Source organism: Coprinopsis cinerea (genome assembly GCF_000182895.1).
Source record: "Coprinopsis cinerea okayama7#130 chromosome 1 map unlocalized cont3.1, whole genome shotgun sequence".
NCBI lineage: Eukaryota > Fungi > Basidiomycota > Agaricomycetes > Agaricales > Psathyrellaceae > Coprinopsis > Coprinopsis cinerea.
Genome location: NW_003307544.1, coordinates 2,334,275 through 2,357,045, shown reverse-complemented (window position 1 = coordinate 2,357,045; position 22,771 = coordinate 2,334,275). Strand labels below are relative to the sequence as shown.

At 51.4% G+C, this 22,771-nt stretch overlaps 10 protein-coding genes across 10 annotated transcripts; 9 read left to right on the top strand and 1 right to left on the bottom strand.

Moving 5' to 3' along the window:
• Window positions 1-200: 200 nt before the first annotated feature.
• Window positions 201-2,652, top strand: CC1G_13691 (sugar transporter STP1; the record flags this gene model as incomplete). The annotated part of the gene is made up of 19 exons (XM_002912113.1): window positions 201-368; window positions 422-438; window positions 495-601; window positions 656-824; window positions 873-918; window positions 972-1,031; window positions 1,084-1,205; window positions 1,262-1,391; window positions 1,446-1,541; window positions 1,589-1,601; window positions 1,657-1,674; window positions 1,732-1,746; window positions 1,805-1,883; window positions 1,934-1,991; window positions 2,046-2,155; window positions 2,208-2,241; window positions 2,295-2,457; window positions 2,513-2,521; window positions 2,579-2,652. 19 exons carry the CDS (start codon window positions 201-203, stop codon window positions 2,650-2,652), a joined length of 1,488 nt encoding a protein of 495 aa, XP_002912159.1.
• Window positions 2,653-2,906: 254 nt separating this feature from the next.
• On the top strand, window positions 2,907-4,815 carry CC1G_13690 (hypothetical protein; the record flags this gene model as incomplete). The annotated part of the gene is made up of 3 exons (XM_002912112.1): window positions 2,907-3,283; window positions 3,335-4,236; window positions 4,295-4,815. The coding sequence occupies 3 exons, from the start codon at window positions 2,907-2,909 to the stop codon at window positions 4,813-4,815; spliced, it is 1,800 nt and encodes a 599-aa protein (XP_002912158.1).
• Window positions 4,816-5,001: 186 nt separating this feature from the next.
• Window positions 5,002-8,527, top strand: CC1G_01707 (hypothetical protein; the record flags this gene model as incomplete). The annotated part of the gene is made up of 6 exons (XM_001828975.2): window positions 5,002-5,346; window positions 5,408-5,499; window positions 5,561-5,853; window positions 5,924-5,964; window positions 6,041-6,136; window positions 6,192-8,527. The coding sequence occupies 6 exons, from the start codon at window positions 5,002-5,004 to the stop codon at window positions 8,130-8,132; spliced, it is 2,808 nt and encodes a 935-aa protein (XP_001829027.1). The 3' UTR covers window positions 8,133-8,527.
• A 498-nt stretch (window positions 8,528-9,025) lies between these two features.
• CC1G_13689 (hypothetical protein) lies at window positions 9,026-9,801 on the top strand. Its single transcript, XM_002912111.1, has 2 exons — window positions 9,026-9,466; window positions 9,513-9,801. The coding sequence occupies exons 1-2, from the start codon at window positions 9,034-9,036 to the stop codon at window positions 9,716-9,718; spliced, it is 639 nt and encodes a 212-aa protein (XP_002912157.1). The 5' UTR covers window positions 9,026-9,033; the 3' UTR covers window positions 9,719-9,801.
• A 96-nt stretch (window positions 9,802-9,897) lies between these two features.
• On the top strand, window positions 9,898-12,193 carry CC1G_13688 (transcription factor; the record flags this gene model as incomplete). Its single annotated transcript, XM_002912110.1, has 5 exons — window positions 9,898-9,969; window positions 10,036-10,236; window positions 10,291-10,981; window positions 11,031-11,408; window positions 11,460-12,193. The coding sequence occupies 5 exons, from the start codon at window positions 9,898-9,900 to the stop codon at window positions 12,191-12,193; spliced, it is 2,076 nt and encodes a 691-aa protein (XP_002912156.1).
• Window positions 12,194-12,394: 201 nt separating this feature from the next.
• Window positions 12,395-15,398, bottom strand: CC1G_01705 (RINT-1 family protein; the record flags this gene model as incomplete). The annotated part of the gene is made up of 11 exons (XM_001828973.2): window positions 12,395-12,887; window positions 12,942-13,186; window positions 13,238-13,545; window positions 13,600-13,743; window positions 13,798-14,062; window positions 14,115-14,228; window positions 14,279-14,420; window positions 14,470-14,592; window positions 14,643-14,852; window positions 14,903-15,174; window positions 15,228-15,398. 11 exons carry the CDS (start codon window positions 15,396-15,398, stop codon window positions 12,395-12,397), a joined length of 2,487 nt encoding a protein of 828 aa, XP_001829025.2.
• Window positions 15,399-15,985: 587 nt separating this feature from the next.
• CC1G_01704 (carbonic anhydrase) lies at window positions 15,986-16,716 on the top strand (the record flags this gene model as incomplete). The annotated part of the gene is made up of 4 exons (XM_001828972.1): window positions 15,986-16,085; window positions 16,150-16,174; window positions 16,349-16,649; window positions 16,699-16,716. 4 exons carry the CDS (start codon window positions 15,986-15,988, stop codon window positions 16,714-16,716), a joined length of 444 nt encoding a protein of 147 aa, XP_001829024.1.
• A 367-nt stretch (window positions 16,717-17,083) lies between these two features.
• Window positions 17,084-18,200, top strand: CC1G_01703 (hypothetical protein; the record flags this gene model as incomplete). The annotated part of the gene is made up of 6 exons (XM_001828971.2): window positions 17,084-17,258; window positions 17,307-17,354; window positions 17,410-17,426; window positions 17,483-17,690; window positions 17,747-17,835; window positions 17,886-18,200. The coding sequence occupies 6 exons, from the start codon at window positions 17,084-17,086 to the stop codon at window positions 18,198-18,200; spliced, it is 852 nt and encodes a 283-aa protein (XP_001829023.2).
• A 175-nt stretch (window positions 18,201-18,375) lies between these two features.
• CC1G_01702 (adrenoleukodystrophy protein) lies at window positions 18,376-21,376 on the top strand. The gene is made up of 15 exons (XM_001828970.2): window positions 18,376-18,684; window positions 18,744-18,895; window positions 18,954-19,174; window positions 19,224-19,257; window positions 19,308-19,477; window positions 19,533-19,789; window positions 19,844-19,958; window positions 20,007-20,165; window positions 20,219-20,337; window positions 20,391-20,418; window positions 20,471-20,647; window positions 20,701-20,867; window positions 20,915-21,084; window positions 21,138-21,212; window positions 21,268-21,376. Exons 1-15 carry the CDS (start codon window positions 18,454-18,456, stop codon window positions 21,308-21,310), a joined length of 2,118 nt encoding a protein of 705 aa, XP_001829022.2. The 5' UTR covers window positions 18,376-18,453; the 3' UTR covers window positions 21,311-21,376.
• A 131-nt stretch (window positions 21,377-21,507) lies between these two features.
• On the top strand, window positions 21,508-22,270 carry CC1G_01701 (MSF1; the record flags this gene model as incomplete). The annotated part of the gene is made up of 3 exons (XM_001828969.2): window positions 21,508-21,654; window positions 21,707-21,878; window positions 21,932-22,270. The coding sequence occupies exons 1-3, from the start codon at window positions 21,623-21,625 to the stop codon at window positions 22,268-22,270; spliced, it is 543 nt and encodes a 180-aa protein (XP_001829021.1). The 5' UTR covers window positions 21,508-21,622.
• Window positions 22,271-22,771: the final 501 nt, after the last annotated feature.

Below are 22,771 nucleotides of genomic sequence, written 5' to 3'. Positions count from 1 at the left end.
TAGGTAATGCAGAACACTGAATAAGCGCCGCCCTCGCTTCATTTGGTGTGACCCCATACCACTCACTAGCCGACCCGTGAGTTCCAAACACAGGCCGCCCAGCGCCGTGTGTTATATGACACTTTATTTGTTTGCCGCTTTCACGTTGTCAGTCGTTTCTGGGATTTGCTTTCTCCTCTTGCTCTGGTACCTGCGCAGCTATGACTTCCAATAGGCGGCGGCAGTCTGTCTCTTCAGACACGGAGAGGCTCCTCGCCGAAGAGCAAGAACGCACACCATTGCACAGTAGTCGCCATGGTCGTCGCCGCCTGGTGGGCAAGCCGTTGCTCTACTCTATCTCAGTTTTCATTAGCTTGGGCGTTTTCCTGGTGCGTTTTCAGGCATTCTTTTGAATGCTGCTGCTTGACATCGGGGTTGCTAGTTTGGCTATGACCAAGGGTGCGTATGCTCGCCATTGCTCAAGCTCTTCAACATGATGATAATGTTCATTGAAGCGTTATGAGCGGAATCATAACGGGGCCTTATTTCCGGAAGTACTTCAACAATCCTGGACCCATCGAAATTGGAACGATGGTAGCGGTCTTGGAAATCGGTGCATTCGGTATGGTCTATAAGCTCCCTTCAGCCCCGGAAAAGGCTCGTTGACACTGGAAAGTGACTTCGCTGGCGTCTGGTCGCGTCGGCGACATTATCGGACGGAAGGGGACTCTATACGCTGGAGCAATTGTCTTCACCATTGGAGGCCTCATACAGACTTTTACCATCGGCTTCTGGACAATGGTTCTCGGACGGATTGTCAGCGGGTTTGGGGTGGGCTTGCTCTCGTAAGTGACCCTGTGCTCTCGTAGCGACCTTGGCTGATTCGCTTTCAGGACAATTGTCCCTATATATCAAAGCGAAATCTCGCCCGCGGACAACGTAGGTCCCTCCTTGAACAGACTCAGAGAAGTATTCTCAATGAAGCTCGTTAGAGAGGAGCTCTCGCCTGCGTGGAATTCACGTTCAACATCATCGGGTACTCATCGTCGGTCGTGAGTACACGTTTATGTTAATTGTGGAGCATCACTCACGCCAAGATCTTAGTGGTTGGATTACTTCTGCTCCTTCATTGACGGGGACTTGGCTTGGAGAATACCCTTGGCCATGCAGTCAGTCATCGGAACAGTGCTCGCACTGGGTTGTTTTGCCATCCCAGAGAGTCCGCGGTATGTACTTTGTGTGTCCCTTTCCCTTGGCTACACGGATTGAAGAGCTCGCCCAGTTGGTTGATTGATACCTCGCAAGACTCTGAGGGCCTCAGAGTGATTGCGGACCTTCATGGAGGCGGGGATACTAACCATCCGCTTGTTCGCACCGAGTACGACGAAATTCGTGAGAAGGTGCATGAAGAGGTGAGACTATCCAAGTCGGAACATGAGCTGAGTTGATCACTGTATCGGTAATAGCGCATGTCTGGAGAGAAGAGGTCCTACTCTGTCCTTTGGCGAAAATACAGGAAACGTGTTCTTTTGGCGATGTCGTCCCAAGCTTTTGCTCAATTGGTGCGTTCCAGTCGATCATCGTTCCATGCATCCTGACACCTGTTCAGAATGGAATAAATGGTGGGTTTGCATTGAATGCCCACTTGCCAGCTACTTATCAGTCGATGTTGCAAAGTCGTTTCGTATTATGCCCGTAAGTGACCTTCGGCATGCCCATGGATGACCGCTCATTGATTTTATTTTTATTTAGCTCGGATCTTCGAAGGTCGATAACTTTCCCGAGTTCTCACTACGACGCTTGCTCTGACCACTTCGACCTACAGAGGCCGGATGGATAGGAAGAGATGCAATCCTCATGACAGGCATTAACTCGATCGTTTACGTTCTGAGCACAATACCTCCGTAAGTGCTTTGACTTGTTGTCAAATTGACTTTGACTTGACGCTTAACAGGTGGGTCCTGGTCGACCGATGGGGACGACGTCCGATTCTCATGTCCGGTGCCGTCGTCGTACGTTCCTCCCAATGTCCGCTCCATGGCCCGAAATCAATCCTTTCATAACAGATGGCTATTGCGTTGATGGCGACAGGATGGTGGATGTATGTGGACGTCCCGGGGACTCCCAAAGCTGTGGTCATCTGCATCATCATCTTCAACGCGGCCTTTGGTTACAGGTGCGCTTCCATCTTTACAACGAAGTCGTATTGTTGCTGATCGGACACCAAGTTGGGGACCTATTCCATGGCTTTATCCCCCGGAGGTGAATTCCAGGTGTTCGCAATAAAGAAGAATTGTCTGACGAAATATGCGTAGATCATGCCCCTGGCCTTCCGTGCCAAAGGCGTTTCGCTTTCAACTGCGACCAACTGGGTGTTTAACTATATCGTTGGGCAGGCGACGCCGTACCTCCAAGAAGTGATCCAATGGAGATTGTACCCCATGCACGGATTGATATGCGTCTGCAGCCTGGTGTTGGGTACGTGCTTTAATCCTGCCTCGTAACTGACACGCGCTGACAAGCCTCTCTCCAGTGTACTTCCGTAAGTGACATGAAGGTTTTTAGGTCTCGAAAGCATTTGTAACCCTCCCTATCATAGTGTATCCGGAGACGAGCGGCGTCCCATTGGAAGAAATGGACCAAGTGTTTGGAGAAGGTAAATTTCCTCAGTAATCCTTCGTTATACGTTCTCAACTTTGTTGGTCGCCAGAGGAGCGTCAGGAGTTATTAGAAGAAGACGATGAAGGATACTTTGGCACATGGTTTGCCTCAAACCGGAGAGCCGCGTCTGGGTAGAGTAGACTTCGTTCGTACAGTCGTTAGTTCTGGATGTAGAGATCGGCGCTTTTTGTAGAATTGATATGACGTCACGCGTTTCGCTGGCATTTGCAGCTGTAAAATCGTCGCGCGTGGGAAGGGCCAGCTCGATGACTCTTTCCTCTTCCGCTCTACGTGTTGCTCGACGGACTCTCCTGCGGCTCAATGTGCTACACAACGGGAGGTCAATCGTAGTCAGACAACGCACACAAGGGCCACATTGGACTCCCTCATTCACACTAAAGGTTGGCCATGCGTCAAACTTCAGTACTGCACACACCACTGAGGTTGCTGCTGGCAGCGGCCAACCGATACCCAGTCAACCTAAAACCACGTTCGAAGACTTGGGTTTGCACCCACCTATCGTATCCTCTTTGAGGGCGGCATTTCAAAACGTTGAATATCCCACCGATGTTCAAAGCCAGTTCATCCCTGCCGTCCTGGATGGCAAGAACGTATTCCTCAGAGACTCGACTGGGAGTGGAAAGTGAGTGGTTAGGCGCCTGAATGATATCCGACAGCTTATTGGCCGCCCCAGATCTTTTGGCCTTGTGCTTGCACTCTTGAACAAACCTCGTATTGTAACGAACAGCGGTGGGGAGCGGAAGCGCCACATCACTTCCCTGGTGCTCGTTCCTCACAAGGACCTCGCATACCAATATCTTTACTGGATCAAAACGATGGTCAACACCTCCCCAGGCGGAATGGAACCACCTCCGCTGGAGGCTATCGCACAGGTCCTCGTCAGAGATAACAACATGCACCTCGAATCTGGTCTTGTTCAGCTACGGGAGTCGATTGCTTCTTCTATTCCGCCACATATCCTCATCGCAACTCCTCAAGCGCTGCTTGATATTCACAAGTCCGACAGCGGGTTCTTGTCCAAGCATCTCTCTTCCTCAACCTTGTCTGCGGTGTGTGTTGACGAGGCAGATTATCTTATTGAAACACTCCCCCGCAAGGACCCGTCCAAGTCCTTCAAGAAGGCGGTTGATCGAGAGAAGAAACGTTTAGCTCGACACCCAGGTCCTACTAAAGAGCTTCTCAACATCATCTATCGGCCACGAATGGAATGGAATGAAGCAGAAGATGACGACGCAGGCCATCTACCACCGCCTTGTCCGCAGCTAATACTCAGCAGCGCGACGCTTCGAACTCATCTCAGAAACTATGTATACGAGGAAAGCGGATGGCTGGATCGGCAGAATGTGGTCAAGATCTATGGAACGCCGGGAAAGAAGGAAGCCAGTGATCACTTGCAACGGGGGTTGCTACATTCGGTACTTCTCGTTTCGGCACACGGTGTTCGAAACGTGGAAGGCGCTGTGGTTGCCCCGATCTCGGATACGACAGTCATTGAGCAACGCAGTGGAGAGACATCGAGATCATCAACCACGGAACTCGAACCACCGCGTGGATTTGACGTGGAAACTCGACTGAGTGAGTTATGACGGCCATCTCGGTTTTACGAAAACGTCTGACACTGGGGCATTTGCAGAGTTCGCTCAAACACCGTCCCCGTTTAACCCTCACGTACTCGAGGCCATTGCGACTGCATTTGCTGTCGACGTGCCTTCAATGGCTCTACTCGTCCTCCCATCATCTGCGTCTGTTTCTCGTGCAGTGTTCGAACTGGCCGAGCTCGGCATCAATGCTTGCAGCTTGGATCTGCACGAGAAGCGCCGTGTCCGGTCGTCACCAGACAACCCGACGCTGCTCGTTGGTACTCTTGCAACCACACGAGGCGTGGATCTACCAGAACTGAGCCACGTATTCGTTTATGGACTGCCCGATGCCCAGAAGCGGGTGCACGGACGAAGCGTCGACGCCTATTTGCACATCGCAGGGCGTGTTGGCAGGTTTGGACGGGACGGTAAGGTTGTCACCTTTATTGAGGAAGACTCGGCGGAAGAGGGAGGAAAGAAGGGAGAGGCTAAGAAGATGCAGCGAATATTAGAAACGATACATGTTAGGCCTGTCAAGTTTCCGGTTGAATTTGACCAGGATAAATTTAAATAAAGAGGCTGTAATAGATGCCGGACGAAGCTTACGTCCCAACCGTCCACTTTGTGATTTCGGAGGAATCATGAATGCTTCTTTAAAAGCACAGCGCCTGAGGCTGACTACCTTTTCCACTGACCATGTCCTTGAGCTGATTTGGCCTGAAGACACCCGGGTTCACCTCCACATCGAGTCCTCTGCACGATGCGCTCAATCTTCAGCTCGTCGTTGGTCGCCGCCCTCACCGCTCTGCTCCTCGTTACCCCCGTCGTTCGCGGCCAGGACCCACCGTCGACTTCCGACTCTGACGTCGAAAGCACTACAACTTCTTCCTTCCCAATTTCCGTCTCCCGCACAACAGGTTCTATCACCCTCGCTGTCCCAACCACTGTCTCTGGCCGTGCAACAGAGATCACCACCGTCGTCCCAAACGTTTTTAATGTCACCTATACCCTCACGCCATCTGCAACGAGCTCCCAAGAACCCTCCTCGACCGCCGACCCATCGGCGTCAGCGTCAGCATCGGAGACGCCAGAGCCAATAGTTCTGGTAAGTTCGATGGTCGTTCTCCGTTGCCAGTGTCGCTAACCGACTTGTGACATCATCTCAGGACACACGGCTGGACCCCGCGTTTGGTGTTCTGGGTGCAATCCTTATTTTGACCGGGTTGCCCTCGGCGTTTTGGGGACACAAAAATCGATGGTAAACACATTTCCATTTTCTGTCGCTTTGGACATTCACTTAGAGTTTTGCCAACTACTAGGACTTCCTTCTTTTTGATCGGCTTTTACACCTTATCGCTTGTATGCATCGTCCTCATCCTCAAATTTGGCGTTCTCCCCGCCATCAACCCTCCTAGCAAGACAGTCCGTGGCATGTTCGTTCTGGCATGTACGATCGCTGGGGTTGCAGGTGGTGCAATCGCCATCTTCTTCTGGAAGGGAGCACGCTACGGTATTGGTGCTTGGGGTGGATTCGCACTAGCTTTGTGGATCCAGTGCTTCAACAACGGTGGCCTCATCAAACCCATAGGGTTCAGATGGATACTCTACATCGGTTAGTCCTACCTCGGCTCCTGCATCCCAGGACCTCTACACATCGGCCTTGTTCCTGACTTTAACTCTAGGTTGTGGCGTTGCTGGATTTGCATTATGTACAATCCCAAAGGTGGGCATCCTATCCTCGTTTTCGCTTTTGAAACACCGCATTGGAGATGAAAGCTAATGACCTCCTGTCCGACTAGATTCACTACCATGTCCTTCTCGTTTCCACGGCCTTCGTCGGTGCTACATCCTTTATGCTTGGAGTAGACTGTTTCACTACTGCCGGACTCAAGGAGGTGAGAAACAGGCTTACCTCACCCTCCTCGCATGCCGCTGACGACGCCAACCTAGTTCTACATCTGGAACCTCGGCTTTCCGGCACTCTTTCCAAAGTTCATCAAGAATAAGATCCAATTCCCGGTGACCCAGCAGATGCAGATTGAACTGGGCCTCACAGGGGCTGTGGCTCTGATGGGCATGGCCGTGCAGTTCCGCATTCTCAAGGTTCTTCAGAGGAAACTGGCGGAGATTGCAGCAGAGGAGAGGAAGCGTGACGAGGAGGCTGAAATGGAGGCCTCGAAACGCTTTGACGACGTCAAGCGAGAGCAAATGCAGTGGGAACGAGAACACCCAACTCTCCCCAAGCACGGAAGGCAGGATAGTGCTCATTCGGGTGTTCCACTCATGCGTGAGAAGGATAGGGAGGGCTCTTCCACCCCAACCACCAACGATCGACTCAGCACCTACATGGAAGGAGGTCAGCGACAACGTGCACTGTCCGGGCTCTCGGACTTCAAGGTTGCCCCAACCAATGAGGAGGAACTCCGCAGAGCTTCTCGATACATGCAGAATCCGGGTGTTCTACCCACCCTCGACCTGGGCCTCGGGATACAGGAGGACGTGCCTGCTAACTTTATCGCTTCCAAGAGCGGCGATGTCCCAATCACCTCCTTCAAGGCATCCGACGTCGCGACGGTAGTCGCGAACGAAATGGCCAAGTCCAAAAGCGAACTCGAGGACCTGCGAAAGAAGGAAGAGCTACTTGCCGAAATTCAGAACATCCGCAAGAGTATCGACGTTCTCAAGTCAGAAACACCCCTCTCCACCGCAGATCCTTCGCGAAGACCGTCTCTTTCTTCGAGGCGAACCTTGAGCGTCGACGCCAATCATGCGCTGGTTCCCTCTGGCTCCCTTCAATTCACCCATACCCGCCCCCCTCGCGCGACAGACCCTCACAGCGGCAGTCGGGCACGATCGCATTCGATGGAGTTTTCTGCTTTGACAAGTCGACTTGGAGGGTTTGGTCTTCCTGATCCCATCAGCCGGCCAACGAGCGTTCCACTACAGGACCCCGACTGGGACAACTATATTCAGGAAAGGAAGCTCTTGCAACCGCCATCGGGAGTTACTCCTCCCATTCCTACCACTCCTTTGCCCACCCCACGCGGCCCTCTCCCTGCAGCTGTACAAGATGCTTTGACCAAGCGTAAGCAACGAGAGAGCACCGTACTCTATGCAGGTCAAGCTGGCAGTGGAAGTGGACGCGAAAGCGATGGGGCCGGCTCTTCAGCAGACGATTTACCGCTCTCCAAGATCGCGGGTCCTAAACCACGCTCTAATCTCCCAATCCCTCCGCAACTCCAGTCGCACAACCGTCAAAGTAGCACGGGTAGCCATGCGCCGCCACCAGTGACGATTCTTCCCCCTCGGCGTGCATCTGCGACCATCGCGGCCCCTGCGCCTCAGCATCATTCGCCGTCTCCCATCGTCAAAACCTTCGAGGAGCTCAACGAACGACATCGGGAGAAGATGAGGGATATCCAAGCTCCTCTGACTAGGGCCGAAAGGGAACAGATCGAACTGGCAGCAGCTAAGCAGAGATGGGAGCGTAACAAGGCTATTGAGAAGGAGGCCATGGAGAAGAGGGAGAAAGAACAACGGGAGAAGCAGAAGAGAAGGCAGAGTGATGATGCGAAGTTGCGCAGTGCAGGTGATAGCAGGCGACGCCATTCGAGGAGTATGAGTGGTGACCGTCTGGGTATGGGGGGCCATCACGAATCATCGTCTCGCCGTTTGTCAACCATGAAGGTGGAGGATTGGCAACGGTACCAACAAGAGGTCGCCAAATCCAATGATGTTGCTCCACTTGGGAAAGGACTCGGCCCCATAGCTCCTAGCGCCCCTTCACCATCCGGGATGAGACGCACCTCGAGGAGCTTGTCTGCAAGTCTGCAAGCTGGAATCCCGTTCCCCGCAGACGGACGGATAAAGGCGAGAGACCCTGTGAGCTAAATACTCAACCTTCCACCTTTTTTTTTCTTCTCTCCACTCGCTATCGTTCACAATTCCCCTCGTTTTACAGACACTTGGACTCTTTTGCTGCTATACCCTATCTTGGACACGTACTGCATTACCCTTATCACTATCACATTACTTCGACTTCCTACACATAGCATCGTGACTGGGACGATTTGAACTGTTTGTTCTTCCAGCCTCATCCACTATCTCGATACATACCGCTTTTTATTCGCCCTTTCCCCTTCGTTTACGATTTTGTCACGTCATCATGCCTCTCTTCCTATGCAGTCGGACTGTTGAATTGTGTCTTCCCCTGTTGTATGTATTTCGTGGGGACATCCGCTGTGTTTACTGTAAAATACTAGACTACTTAACATCTTTGCCGATTCGAGGGCCCTTTGCCCGAAGTGAGTATTGGACGGCGGCAATCAAATCTACGCGAGAAAGGCTGACAATCCGCGCGCATCCAATAGGCTAGAACGTGCCCCTGACATCATTGGACAGCCCCAGACTCTTAAGCCTTGGGAAAGGTCCTCTTACATGTCTCTCTCGTCGTTCCTACTGCAAGGCCCTGGAATGTTCAAGACGAGGGTGTCCGTAGAAAACAGGATCACGGTGGCGGGCTTCCATTTCAATGGCCCCTATACTGCGATCGCAATTTTGACGAAGCAATCGAGTCAGATCGAGGGCTGTTGTTGTGTATATAAATGGTAGGACCAAAGATAGTCAGGCCAGTTTCAAAGAAATTTGCCCCAACGAACGCGGAGCTTCATTAATCACCAAGGCCGCTCCAGTCTCAATTCGCACCCTTTGTTCTTCACTCCCACCTTGATAATGTGAGTCCTACTTACTCTGCACGGTTGAATGGAGGTTGACTGACTGGCCAGACTCGACCATGCCGAGCATTGTCCCGCTACAACGGTCTCAATCAGCGCCCCAACCGATCGCCTCATTGGTGCAGACCAGTACCAGTGATGCCCGGCGTCAGCCACTTCCCCGTACCGTCTCGCATGAACAGGTCCAAAAGCACAAATGCCCGCCGCACATGAAGCCATTGACTTCGACATTGGCTACGGGACCCGCTTCCCCCATGAATGTGGATCAGGAGGACCCTTTCAACCTTCTCACATTCTTCCCCCCTGGGATTGGACGGCGAGACGACTGGCACTGGCTGAGAGGGGAAGCTTTAGCAGAAGAAGTCGAAGAAGCGTCAATAGATGTCGAAGGTGACGATGGAGGAGACTCTCCGGCAATATTCGTTCCAACGGAAGACAGGCACATGAGCGAGGCGATAAAGGGGGAAGATAAATTAGGCATTTTGTCGTTCGGTATGTGACAGTTGTGTAATGGGAACGTATCTGACTGTGGTCGCAGGGTATCGCGACAGTCACAACGATGACGACGATGAGGACGACCTGGACGACGTCGAAATTGTAGACGAGACGGGCAGGTTCGAACCTGAGATTGAGACGTGGGAAGACTTGTATGAAGCGCACCGGCGTCGGCGGATGGGTGGGAAGTCGGTGCCGGCAGTGGAGCCATGTTCGGAGCTATTCTTCGGAGACGGCCGAGTTTTGTGATTTATGTATTTGATGGTGTTTGATCACGTGGAGGGTCCGTGTGATCTTTGACTACATTTGGACTTCGGCAGTGTTTGGTTTCCCACTTCTCTTTCTTTTCCCACCAGTGTGAACGGCCTGTGCAAATGGCTGAAGCAACTGCTCAATCTTTCTTTCTGAGCGACCCTCATCATCTCCAAATGCCTCCAGCCGTCGCCGTCGTCGACGGCGACCCCAACTCTCGCTCGGCGACCCCAAACGTGGCCCAATCTGTAAAATACCTCTTCTCTATATCCTAATATCTTGTAATGAATTCGCCTTTCGACACGCTTCTTTAGGTCACAAATAAACGTTCCTTGCAGCCAGATATAAATCCGAAACGTTCACCGACACCTCAAGTTGGCGGCGCACCGTCACCAGTCGTCGCTCAGGACCCCAACCTCTCAATTCAGTCCATTCTAGCCGCCTCGAAGAAGGATGGGCCTACAAATGGCACCTCCCAGGCAACATGGCACCCCCCTCCGCCTCCCGCAACCTCTGTGAGCAACATTCTGATCTTTATGTCGCGTCTGCCTTTCTAACCTCTTTCATAGACCTCCACCGGGAAGCGGAAATTGGATGAAACCGAGTCAGAAGACACGCATAGCAAGATACGTCGAATTGTTCGCGACCATGTCTCTCAAGACCCCGCTCGCGTCGTGCCTATGACCACCGTAATATGTCTCCACGCGGCCGTCGCACAGAAATCCTATGGAAGCGAGAAGCGATTCCTCTGTCCACCGCCGATTGTCCACATAGAGGGCCCTGTCTGGCATCTACGCACCCAGAGCCTCTCCATGGCGGTCGTCTCTGAAACCGGAGAGAGGTCGTTTGAGCAGAAGGCGACGCTCGATAACAACATGGTCTCGAGCTTCAAGTTCCTTCATGTTACAGGAACGGCGAAAGCTAAAAGCTTCCAGCTGTCCCTCGATATCGCAGAACCCCCACCCCCTTCCCTCAACCCAGAAGGTTCCGAAACCTCGGCGAATGGACGCGTTTGGGCTACCTTCGACTCCGCCCCTGTGACCATTATCTCCAAGCCATCCAAGAAGACCGCGAAAACGCGCAATATCTCTTCTTGCATCCTGGCCGGAGGCCCAGTGTCGCTCTTCAATCGCATCAACTCACAAACCGTCCGTACCAAGTATATGACGATCGACCACGGACAACTGTGCGCAAGCAACATTGGCTGGTCTGCGTTTAATGTCAATGTCGTTCGCAGACCCGACGGGTCACCAAACACGAGTATGTATCAGGTGACCTATTTATGACCACGTTTCTGACCGTTTTGTAGACGGGCCCCAGCCAGTAACCTACGGCTGCGAAATCGTCCTGTCAGACACGCAATCCGGTATCTCAACCTCCCCTTTGGTCATCCGGAAAGTTGACAAGGGTCGCGTTTCCCCCGACGACGGAGGTCCAGTTAGCCAGATGCAGAAGATTGCTCTTCAGAGAGTGAACCCAGATGGCTCTCGGCATTACCTCTCAGCCGCAGGTCCTCTTCCGGGTACACCTGGCGTAGTGGCGCCGCCAGCTCCAGGCATGTCAACGCAGGCTGGCACACATCCTCTTCTCTTCCAGAACCCGAGGATTAGGGACGAAGTCAGGGATGGGATACGGGTTATCTCTGACGAAGTTGATGATTATTTGTGCTGGACCATTGTTGGCATTTGTGAGTGTGTGTTACTCAGTACTCGAGACGTATTCTGACCTGAGGCTGCAGCTAAATTCCAGTACACTTTCTTCGATGCTTTCGGACAAAACAACAAGATACCCGAAACACCTATCACGCCTTTCCCTACTTTGTTTACCGCCCCCGTCTACCGAGCCGCAAACAACACCATTGAACTCACCGTCTCCAATTTCTTCTATGCCCACCCTAAAACCAGGATGCAAACTCCGTTGGATGTTTACCTAGGCAGCCTGGGTCCCTTGCACACGCGTGTGTATCAGACAAGTCCCCCTGGCCCGCTAACGTCCATCTCGCCCTTCGTTCCTGTCACTCCGGTGGAGGTTCCGCCTCCTGCGGGTGATCCTAATGCCCCTGCCAATCGATATGTGTCCACTGGCCCCTTACACACCATCGTCATTGTTGAATTGCCTCCGCTGGCCGATGTCATCAAAGCCATGGAAGACGAACCAGTGCCGACAGCCTCTGACGTGTCGGGTAGCAAGCCTCACCAGGAAAGCGAAGGTCAGGAAGGCGTCCCACCGCCACCACCGCCGCCACCTTCAATGGCTGGACGAAGCCTCCCATTGCTCTTTATCCGCTCAAGTGACGGTGTAGGGTATCACTCGGGAAGAACTATAGCTTGCGAGCCGATCCATTACTCGCTGGATCTTGCAGCTATGGCTCCCAATGGGCCCAACGGTGTTGATCCGCAATGGCTGGCAGCTGCTCAGGCTGCGGCAGCCGCGGATGGAAACATGCAGCCTTGGACCCTGAGAGTAATGTAACCATTTTGTGTACGTAGTGTACTCGCTTTTCTGTTGTTTTCCTCCCCTTTTGGTTTTCAGGAGTAACCTATTTTATGTATCGTTTTCATTGGCCCTTCCGCTTTGCTTTGTGGCTTTCCTCAACCAAGCTGTCTTTCCTTCGTGTCGGTACCTTCACCTAACTAAAAGGATATATTGTAACCACAACTCGCTCCACTTAAGTCAGTCGTTTCTACGTCTGAGAAGCTTGCTTACGTCCTCCCTACTCAATTCTGACACACCAGTCACATCCAACATTACTTGTTCCCACTCGACTTCATCCTGGGTCCCAAACGTGGCATTTGTGATGGTCTCCCATGGCTCGCCTGAAGAACCCACGAGTCTCCCTGCTTGAAGCAAGGTCGACCATGGGGCTTCCACTCGCTGTCGCCCTCCCCCCAACTTCCCGCCCAATGCAGTATGACATGTATCAACCCACAGCTCGCACTCGGCCTGCAGACTGGCACCTTCTTGCCTCGAGAAACTCCCCCGATAGAGAATTTGCCGATGGAGGATGTGTTCCGATAAACGAGAGGCGATCCGACGGTAGAGGTTGGTCAAAATGTGTTGAGGCAGTGAAGCGGCAAGGAAAGTGAGATCTGAAGATAAGAGGGCTAGTGGCCCCAACAGCGTCTGAGAGATCCCAATTCCATCTGAAGGTTCACCGGCAGCGATACTAACAACGGTGACATCAAAATCCGCAGGCGTTGATAGAGGGAAGAGAACACACCTTGTAGAAGCAACGAAGTGGGCACGTAAACCACCTTCAATTTCTCCACACACTTGTTGAACAACCATGGTTTCCGTTCGAGCAATGAGGCTTTGATATTTGGACACCACCTCATCGAATATGGTTCCGCAGGCGACCTCGTCTCCCGAGTTTTCTGGATCAAGGTTGGGAAGGGAAACAGATTGTTCTACGTAGTGCCTCAGCGGAGGGTCGTTGCTAATGTCCTGCCAGAGCTCCAAGAAGAACTACGGCATCACGTTAGATTCTGATGAAGACTTGAAAGAATTGATTTTTACCGTGTCTTCTGACCAGGCCTCGATGGCGGCTCGAATGTAGGTTGCACTAATCAGTGCTTTGCACAATCTTTGTACACCGGCCACTCCAGTGGTCAGGTTCTGAGCGTCGACGTTTACGCTCCCTTCCTCCCGGTTCCCCAAGCTCAGCGCTAGGGCCCCAGGTACCGCACGAAGGAATGCATTGGATAGTGTTTCAAAGGCGTCCAATGAGGAGGATATACGGCTGTGATAGGATTCCAGTAACGTCAATTGAATTGAAACCAAGAACTGGGTCCGCTGGACGGGAGATGGTAAAGGCGAGAAGCGATCTAGTTCTTCCGTTAGAAATAGTGACAGGAATAACGAAAGAAGGGAAGTGCTACCTGTTATCTGGTTGAAGAGAGCCTTGACACGCCGTGCTGAGTTGGTGGGCTTGAGATCCCACGCATTGGCTTCTTCCTCTGAATCGTCCGATACCGTCCAGGCGTCCTGCGCGGATATGATCTCGTTGTATTGGCCCTCCACAACTGCAATCGTCATTTTAGCCCCGTTTTCTCCGCCACCCAGTATCATATACTCACAGTTCCTTTCTGCCTGCAACCAAGCGTTGAACCATTCATAGTTGCTCAGTATCACTGTGCTGATGCCTTCCCATGTCGCGTCAGGGTCTCCCTCAGATTGGGCCGAGGTTCCTTGCAGCTGGAAACCCTCTTCAACATATGCGGCGTCGAATATCACGGCTTGATGGATTGTATGTGCGAATAAAGAAGGGCGAGAAAGTAACATTGGTATCGTTTTCTTCAATTTCTTGGATAGTATCGGTAGGAGGAGGTACGCGAATTCGCGCTGGAGTAGTGGGTCACTACGCGTGCATGCTGAAAGCCCAGAATTGGCTTACCCAAGCGGATATGTGTTTCAAACCGGACGCGGCGAGGATGTGTTGTATCGCGGTGTTCATGAAATGACGGTGTTCGTGTGCAATGTTCAGAATGTGGGTGAAGTACCATTCTGGCTGAACATGTTGTTAGTGGGTACTCATCCAAGGAAACCATCGGTCCTTACTTTATCAAGACGATTGGTCTGTCGAGTGCCGTCGAAATGGTATTTGAAACGGAGTGCGATAGGATGAACCAGTGCTTCGATAGGATATAATCCCCCTCCTTCAGTGTCTTCCAAGCTGTGTTTCTCGTGCAACTTGATCTTTCTGGTACGGAATTGACACGGGTTCCTCTGGTAGGTGGAGATAGACTTACACTTGGCGGAGTTGTAGTAACTTGACAAATGCACGTTCAAACGACAGGCGAATGTCTTTGTCGCAGGCAGCGTATTCAACAGCCATTGGCCATCCGATCTTCTCTGCCTCTTCTAAGAGAGAACTGCACGAAAATGAGGAATGTGTCCCATAAGCGCGAAGTTTCAAACGCACCTTGCAAGCTGCGCTTTCATGTCACGCCATGTCTTATCCCGCATTTCTTCCAAGAATTTGACAAGATGGAGTTTCTGTTTTCCAGAGCCATCTTCGACAGAGCCGAGAGCGGCTGAAACACGGGAAACGAACTGCAGTAATTCGCTGTATTGGTCCAGAGCTTTGAACGAAATGGATTGCACCGTTCGCAGTTGTTCCAACGCCGCCTCTCTGCAAGTCTCGTGTTAGTCTGCTGTGAGCCAGAAAGTACAAGCTCTGACCTCAGTTGTAACGTGTGCCGAATGATCAGGACATAGTGCCTTACGCTCTCCAACTCCTTCAAGTTGCGATGTAGGGTCTGCAGGTCCTCGAGTAGTGTCGATTGAGGCTCCCCGTCAGTCAATACGGAAACCAGATTCCTGCTGAGTTCAGACAATTCGTCTGCCAAGGTATGCCGTTCCAGTGAAAGTTCTTTTGCGGTATTCAGAAGTCCAGCTGCGACGTCGCGAGTCTGGTTCAGATATTGACGAAGTGCTGCCTTGGACGACGATAGCTGCTCTATCCGTTAGTCAGAATAAGCCAGATCCACTGTTTCTTCGAGCTCACCTCTCTGTTCAGTTCTTCCTTCCTGGACTGGGCCTCAGGCGCCATGGTGTCGAGATGATCCAAATCATCGATAGAAGTGAATTGGGCATTCAGGCTATCTGTAGCTCGCTGTACAGAGAGTTCGGTAGATGCTGGGGCAAGCAGTGACTTGAGCTCTGCAGCTGTCGACATCTTGGTCGCTGTTGAGAGCTGATTCTGACACGGTGGTCCTACGACGACACGCTCAAAAGGGGATACCACATGTGGGAATTTTGGAATTCTTGACACAGTGACAACTATCCGGGCGTAGCGGGCGATCATCTCTCTTTTCTCTAAACTCTGGATTGCTCTACTATATCGTTTTCTGACGCATTTTTTTTGCAAACGATCAGCTGGAGGACTAGCGACTAACAACGCAACTCCTTGTTATTCGGTTCTCTCTCTTCGTTGACAGTTCTGCCCACAATGCTATCAGCCTTAAAGCTTAAAGCGTAGTCTTCACCGCCCTGTCCTTGCGTTTTCACCTCCTGCTGTCCATGTTTCTGGCCTTCTACGGGTGCCACAAGGAGAGGATGGTCAAGCCATGGTCTTCCCATCCAGCAGACTATCTTGGACATCTGCTTGGTGGCGCGCTGACCATGTCGTTTTAGCCTAAACCCTCTTTGCTCGACTGGGATGATTGCGCCATCGCGCACCATGATGAAAAATGTCCTTGTCCTTGTGGACCTTAAAAATCGAGGATCCTTACTCAGTTTGAACCCACCGCTTCATCTTTTGCCATGCCTGCCCACGAATCCTTCGCTGCTAACAATGCTGCCTATGTCGCAGCTTTCGACAAAGGTCATCTCCCCCTTCCTCCCGCGAAGAAGTACACTGTTGGTATGTGTTTGTTTTGTATTTGGGGAGTAGCCGTCGGCATTCTGACACGAGCGATCCTTCACAGTAACATGCATGGACGCCCGTATCGAGTACGAACGCTAGTTCCGCGTCAGTTATTTTTCGTGCATTTAACGGAGGCCCTCAGGCCTGCCTCGCAGCTCGGTATTGACTTAGGAGACGCCCATGTCATCCGTAATGCCGGCGGTTCCGCGCAAGTAGTTCTCCACCCAACATTTACCATTATGTCTGAATGTTCTCTCCAGTAAAGAAGCCCTGCGAAGCATTGTTATCTCCCAACGTTTGCTGGGCACCCGCGAAGTAGCGGTCTTCCACCACACCGATTGTGGCATGTTGACCTTTACAACCCCTCAACTTCAAGACATCGTCAAGGACGCTGCTCCAGGAAACGATGCCGTGGCCAGCGCTGTGGACAAAATCGATTTCTTGGAAATCTCGGACGTGGAAGGTAGCGTCAAGAGCGATGTCAAGTTCTTGCAGGAGAATCCCCTCGTCCTCCCTGAGACCAAGATCACTGGATGGACATATGACGTCCGCTCGGGAAAGGTGCGTTTGCGCGTTTTAAATGGATGGATGCCTACTTACACTGGAACAGGTTCAACAAGTCGCTTGAGCGAATATATTGGAGGTGAAACCAACTTCTTCCAACTTACATCTGTATCATATCACTTTCTGTCTGTTGCTCTTGTCTACATATGTTGTATTTGTAGTGGCTGTTATTATCGGTAATAAACAGGTGAACTCGAACAGCCTTTTACAAGCGTGACAGTCAGTTTAAGAAGGCCCATTACTCCTTACTTACCAACAATGTTCTTTGGGGCGCGGTACTTAGTAGTGACAAACTGATGTAATCATCTAGGATCATCTCCGATGTGCTTCTTACACTCGCAATTTCCAAATCTCCCGCGACTCCAAGCAACCATGTGGGCCCTTCGAGTCAGAATATTTCTCCTTGTCCTGAACCACCGCAACCATTCACCATGTCAGCCGCTGCGTCCATCAATGAGCTCGAATCACCTCAGCACAAACCCATTGAACTCGAAGAAGAAGTTCAAGAACGCCTTGTTCTCGAGCAATTCATTCCCCCGGCTGGCCCTCTGATCGCTGTGGATTTGGATGACGTCCTGAGTCAGACCAATGTCGCTGTTGCAGAATGTGAGCAACTTCACTGTCAGAGTAGAACCGCGTTCACATTTATTCCAGGGCATAATGAAAAGTATGGTACCAACATGAAGTTATCTGACTTCCTCTGTGAGTGAAGATCGCACATATAACTGCTGACCGTGAAGCTAATTGCCGGCTTGAGACTATTACTATTGGAAGGTAAGCTGGAACCAACGCAATCAATGCGTAGCACGTCATCTGAAACAACGAGACAGAATCCGTACTGGGGAACACCGGAGGAGACCTTCAAGAAGGTGCGCGAGTTCTACGAGACCGACATCATCTACAATACGAAACCGGTGCCTGGGGCCAGGGAAGGAATCGAGAATCTTCGACAGCTAGGCTTCCGCCTGATTATCGTTACTGCGAGGGCAGAGGATACCGCAGATCAGAGTTGGAAATGGGTGGAGAGATATTTCCCTGGTGCGCCTTGCGCTCACGCTACATTCTGCTTGATTATGACCTGACCCACGTCCTAGGATGCTTTGAGAGCATCGTCTGCACTGGTCAGTTCAAAGATGCTCATAAAAAAGGCCACGAAGTTGTCACACGGTTAAGTAAAGCCCAAGTAAGTGTCTATTGCTTTCGATCGTCAGTCATGCTGATCTCTTTGTATAGGTTTGCCATGATCTGAAGGCCCTGCTTTTGATCGACGATTCGTCGGAGAACGCCCTCAGCGTCGCATCCGCAGAAAACCCCACACCCGTTCTATTGTTCGGAGACTACCAATGGAATCAACGGGTCTGCAATCCCGCGGATAGCCACGAAGACACAACCTTCGACATTCGATTGAAGCGCGAAGGTGGTAAAGAGTTTTGGAAGGGAGAGTCTGTCCCAATCCCTGAGGGCGCCCCACTTTGGCGTGTCAAGGACTGGAGCGATGCCCTTCGCTGGGTCAAACAGCGCATTGTCGACGGAAAGTTGCAAGTTTAATGTAGAGATTAGACTAGTGTTGTGAGATAAGATATACCTAGTAGCCCCTATTGATCTTGGTAAACGGCTTGCGCGGACCGTAAGCATCATGCACATCATGACCCAACGTATTCACATGGTTCAGGATCCTATCCCAGTCTCACCAATGCGAGCTTACTGTCTTTCTCTCCTTCTTCTCATCGTCACCCCTACCCTGTAGCCGAGAAACTCGAGGGTTCTCTAGCCCCAACGACCATTGAGCGCGGGGGTAGAGATGGCTGTTTTATCCACCCTCAGGAAAGAGCAGTTTGCTCAGTTTGCGCAGAGCTACTCGAAACACAGGCCCACAGTGCAACGAGTGCTAAACATATCTTTTATTATTTATACCCTCGGTTCAACATATCTCAGCCTCACCAGCAGGTCCGGGAAGGTCTCAGATGATAGTGGGAGGAAAGGACGACGAGGGAAGGGCAAAGCTGGCGAGAACAAACCGACCAAAGTTGAGGTATGTCTTTATGTCACTCGAGGTTAAATGCTGTAACCTCACCTTATGAATTATCACAGGTTGACGCACAGTTCTATGCCAGACTTGGCCATATTCTGAGAATCGTCATCCCTGGTGTCCGCTCGAAAGAGGCTCTGCTCTTGTTTATGCACTCCAGTTTGCTGGTTTTCCGAACAGCCATCTCCTTGTACGTTGCCGCATTGGATGGAAAGTACGTGGATGCTCCAGAGTTCGCCCTGCGCACGAATAACGAATTCCGTGATATCCAGGATCGTGGCTAGTCTTGTTCGAGCGAAACCTCTCGAGTTCTTTTATAACATCCTCCGATGGCTTTTGGTCGCGATTCCCGCAACATGGACCAACAGCTGGCTTAGCTATATTCAAAACAAGCTGGCCATCGCATACCGTACCCGTCTCACACAAGAGGTCGTAATGCAATACCTTGGAGAGGAGCACGAGGGCCCAGATGGCAAAGTCTATTATAAGCTATGTAAGTTACCTTTGCTTGGAAGTTCTACATTGTCTCATATCGTTCGCAGCAAATCTGGACGACAGAATCAAGAACCCTGATCAGTAAGGAGGACGTCCTAGCCCATCCTGTGCCCCGCTAATACAGTGTCCAGGATGATCACTCATGACATCCAACGCTTCTCATCACACCTCGCCGCGATCTACTCCAATCTAGCAAAGCCCGTACTAGACGTCATCCTCTACAACTACCAGCTCTCACAGAATGTCGGTGCTGAAGGTCTACTTGTCTTGACGATTCTCGTCAACTCCACTGCTGTCCTCCGTACGGCCCCCACTTTTCGAAGTCGTGAAATTAATAAGCTCACTGAAATCCCCAGTGCGATACCTGACACCCCCTTTCGGCACATACACGGCGCTCTCTGCTCAACTTGCTGGATCCCTTCGCCATACTCATGCTCGCCTGGCCGAGTTCTCTGAGGAAGTTGCGTTTATGGGTGGCGAGAAGACAGAGAAACTGTTGATTGAGCGGGAGTATTCCAGTGTGATGGAGCATGAACATAACGTTCTCAATGCTCGTTGGTGGTTCGGCTGTATCGAAGAGGGTGTCATCAAATGGCTCTGGGGAAGCTTTGGTGTGAGTGTTGTCGTTGTCGAGTCTGAAAGTTTGCGTTCTCTTATTGTCGTTCAGCTCGTCCTCTGTGCTATTCCAGCGTTCTTCAAACTTCCCGGAATGAAGACCATTGACCTTGGAAGTCGTACCGAAGGCTTTGTGACTAACCGACGATTGTTGTTGTCGTCCTCAGGTATGCCATACTTCAGTCCGTACGGCTCGTTTATTAAAGATCTTCCAGATGCTTTTGGCCGTGTTATGTATTCCTATAAGGACATTGCTGAATTGGCCGGATACACTTCCCGCGTTTCCCAGTTGTTAGAGACCATGGATGACGTTCGTAAGGGCAAATTCGAAAAAGCGCTTGTCAGCACCGCTACCACGGAAGAGAACAGCCAAAGTAGGTCTTGCTTCCTTTTTCAAATAGAGTCATTGCCTGAAGTCCGTTTACAGTTTTGCGTTCTCGAGGTGAAATCATTGAGTCTGACGAGATCCAATTCGAGAACGTACCGATTGTGACGCCAAATGGTGATATCCTTGTGCGAAGTCTTAGCTTCCATGTCAAACCTGGGGTATGTGTCGTCCTCACGCGTCTTTGAATTTGCTAATATGAAAAATAATGCAGCAACACCTCCTTATTGTCGGACCAAATGGTGTGTTCTAAGCTGAATACTCGCAGTCTCAAAGCTGATTGACCTGGTATAGGATGTGGAAAGTCATCATTATTCCGTATTCTTGGCGGCCTTTGGCCTGTATATGGTGGCATTGTTCGAAAACCAGCAGCGTCTCAATTCATCTTGATCCCCCAGAGACCGTACCTTTCTCTCGGCACGCTTCGTGACCAAGTTACCTATCCTCATTCGAAGGCGGAGATGGAGTCCCGTAAGTCAACCGCTGGGTATGTCTGTGACCTCGATCCTCAATTTCCCTTTCAGGTGGCATCAGAGACGAGGATCTTCTTAGAATCTTGGCTATGGTGAACATGGACGGAGTGGTGGAGCGCGAGGGAGGCTGGGACACAGCTCGGGAGTGGAGGGAGGCCCTGAGCGGTGGAGACCAGCAAAAGATTGCATGGGCAAGGCTGTTCTACCACTGCCCAAAGGTATGTCTTCAATATTTTACAGCGCGCTGTTTACTCATCCTTCTTAGTATGCTGTACTCGACGAGGCCACTTCACTGGTGCCGTTGGAGATTGAGGGCCGTATGATGGAGCACGCGACCAAATTGGGCATTACACTCTTGACAGTGTCGCATCGGCCTTCGCTTTGGAAGTACCACTCCCTGATTCTGCATTATGATGGCCAAGGAGGATATGTCTTGTGAGTCATAGTCCCACTCGATGCTCCGTGGCGCACCTGACCTCGCATCACAGCACCAAACTGGACGCTGAAAAGCGATTAGCGCTCCAGGAGGAGAAACAGAGCCTTGAGGCCAAACTGTTGGAAGTGTAAGTTGACCTCTGTGATCTACACTGTGAAAGGGCGCTAATTTGGCTCGTTCAGTCCCAAGATGCGGGAGCGACTGGCGCAACTCAAGTCTCTATAGGATACCTATATAGTCTAGTGTATGTGAATTAATCTCACACTGTAATCGAATGAAGCTGGCATGTGATTATGATGAGCAAGCAATCAGTTGCCGTTCGGAGAGAACAGGCCAAGCGTCGGCAAATGCCGAGCCCCTTTTTCGGAGGTAAAGTGTGAGCGCGGTGGAAATTTGAAAGGACAGGTTGTGTAGTCATCGTCCTTCATCTACCCGGCCTCGAAGTAGCGTTTCCCCAGGCTGCTCCTTCCTCCCCCTTCCTCTGTTGTCTCCCGGGTTGTACACTAGTATCCTAAATATACCCTTAATTCCTCCAAAATGCACTTCTTCTCCCAGCACTTCGAATACGAGTACGTCGTCCGCTTTCTTCTACTCACCGAGTCCTAATTAACGGTTGTCTAGCCATCCTTGGTCTCATGTCGTGATTGGAATGTGGAGGAAATATCCTAATCCCAAGTGCACACATGTTATCAGCGTGGATGTCGTTGACCGCCAGGTCAACCCCCAGACGGGCGTCGTGCGGACAGAGCGACTGTTCCGATGCAAGCAGAAGGCCCCCGGTTGGATAATAAAGGTGTGTTCACTGCCCAATTCTCAGAAAAGTACTATGTTCTGACTAGCTTACAGCTGTTCGGTGGCTCAGAAGATGCCTATGTTAGAGAGATTTCGTTCGTCGACCCAGCAACCCAAAATACCACCATCACCTCCGTGAATCTGTCACTGTCCCAATTCGCCACATGCTACGAGGTCGTCCGATACACTCCCTCAACACCACATACCACGAACTTCCACCAAACAGCGGAGATTCAGGCCAGGCTCTCCCTGTGGAGATCGGCGGCCGACAATCTAGAGAAATGGCTGGTACAGCGGTTCGAGCACAATGCTCAACTGGGTAAAACAGCGTTCACCGATGTGCTGCGAACCCTCTGGGAGGAACGACAGGCACAAGCGGCCGCAGCTTCATAGATTGGTTGGATATCCTCCTGACCCCTTTACCCCCCTTCACGCCTTTGCGAAGACGCACCCTAGATTTGGACGACATCATCACCCTTTAGAATGTCAAAATATGGTCGCCCATCTGACCAAACCCCCCCCAAGCTTCTAGATTATTCTTTATTGAATACCTACCACTGTATCCCTTGCATTACTTATGATGGACCACGAATAATACCTCTCTTGGATTGAATATTTGTTGTCTTTACTGGTGAGGGTTACCATTGAGCCAGATGGCCAAATTCGCTCGTCCCAACGTCACGCAAGTCACGAGGTTGTGATCCGCCAATTGAGCAAAGACGGTGGTCCTAGCGCTTCAACGTCCTCCTCACTTTTCGCTTATCGCTTTTTGGGCCCCGAGCATCTCTCGACACTCATCGTCGTCGCAGCGACGCGTCCTTGAACGCCCGTCACCGTCAGGAATAACAAAGCGCCTTTACCAAACCGCGAGCTTATCTCGGATTCCCTTGCTCA

What these genes read in the sequence shown, in the direction of transcription:
- CC1G_01702 (XM_001828970.2), top strand. Translation starts at nt 18,454, where the DNA reads ATGGCTGTTTTATCCACCCTCAGGAAAGAGCAGTTTGCTCAGTTTGCG. An exon ending in ACAAACCGACCAAAGTTGAG is followed by an intron (nt 18,685 to 18,743) that starts GTATGTCTTTAT and finishes GAATTATCACAG; the next exon opens with GTTGACGCACAGTTCTATGC. An exon ending in CAAAGTCTATTATAAGCTAT is followed by an intron (nt 19,175 to 19,223) that starts GTAAGTTACCTT and finishes TATCGTTCGCAG; the next exon opens with CAAATCTGGACGACAGAATC.
- CC1G_13689 (XM_002912111.1), top strand. Translation starts at nt 9,034, where the DNA reads ATGCCGAGCATTGTCCCGCTACAACGGTCTCAATCAGCGCCCCAACCG. An exon ending in ATTAGGCATTTTGTCGTTCG is followed by an intron (nt 9,467 to 9,512) that starts GTATGTGACAGT and finishes CTGTGGTCGCAG; the next exon opens with GGTATCGCGACAGTCACAAC.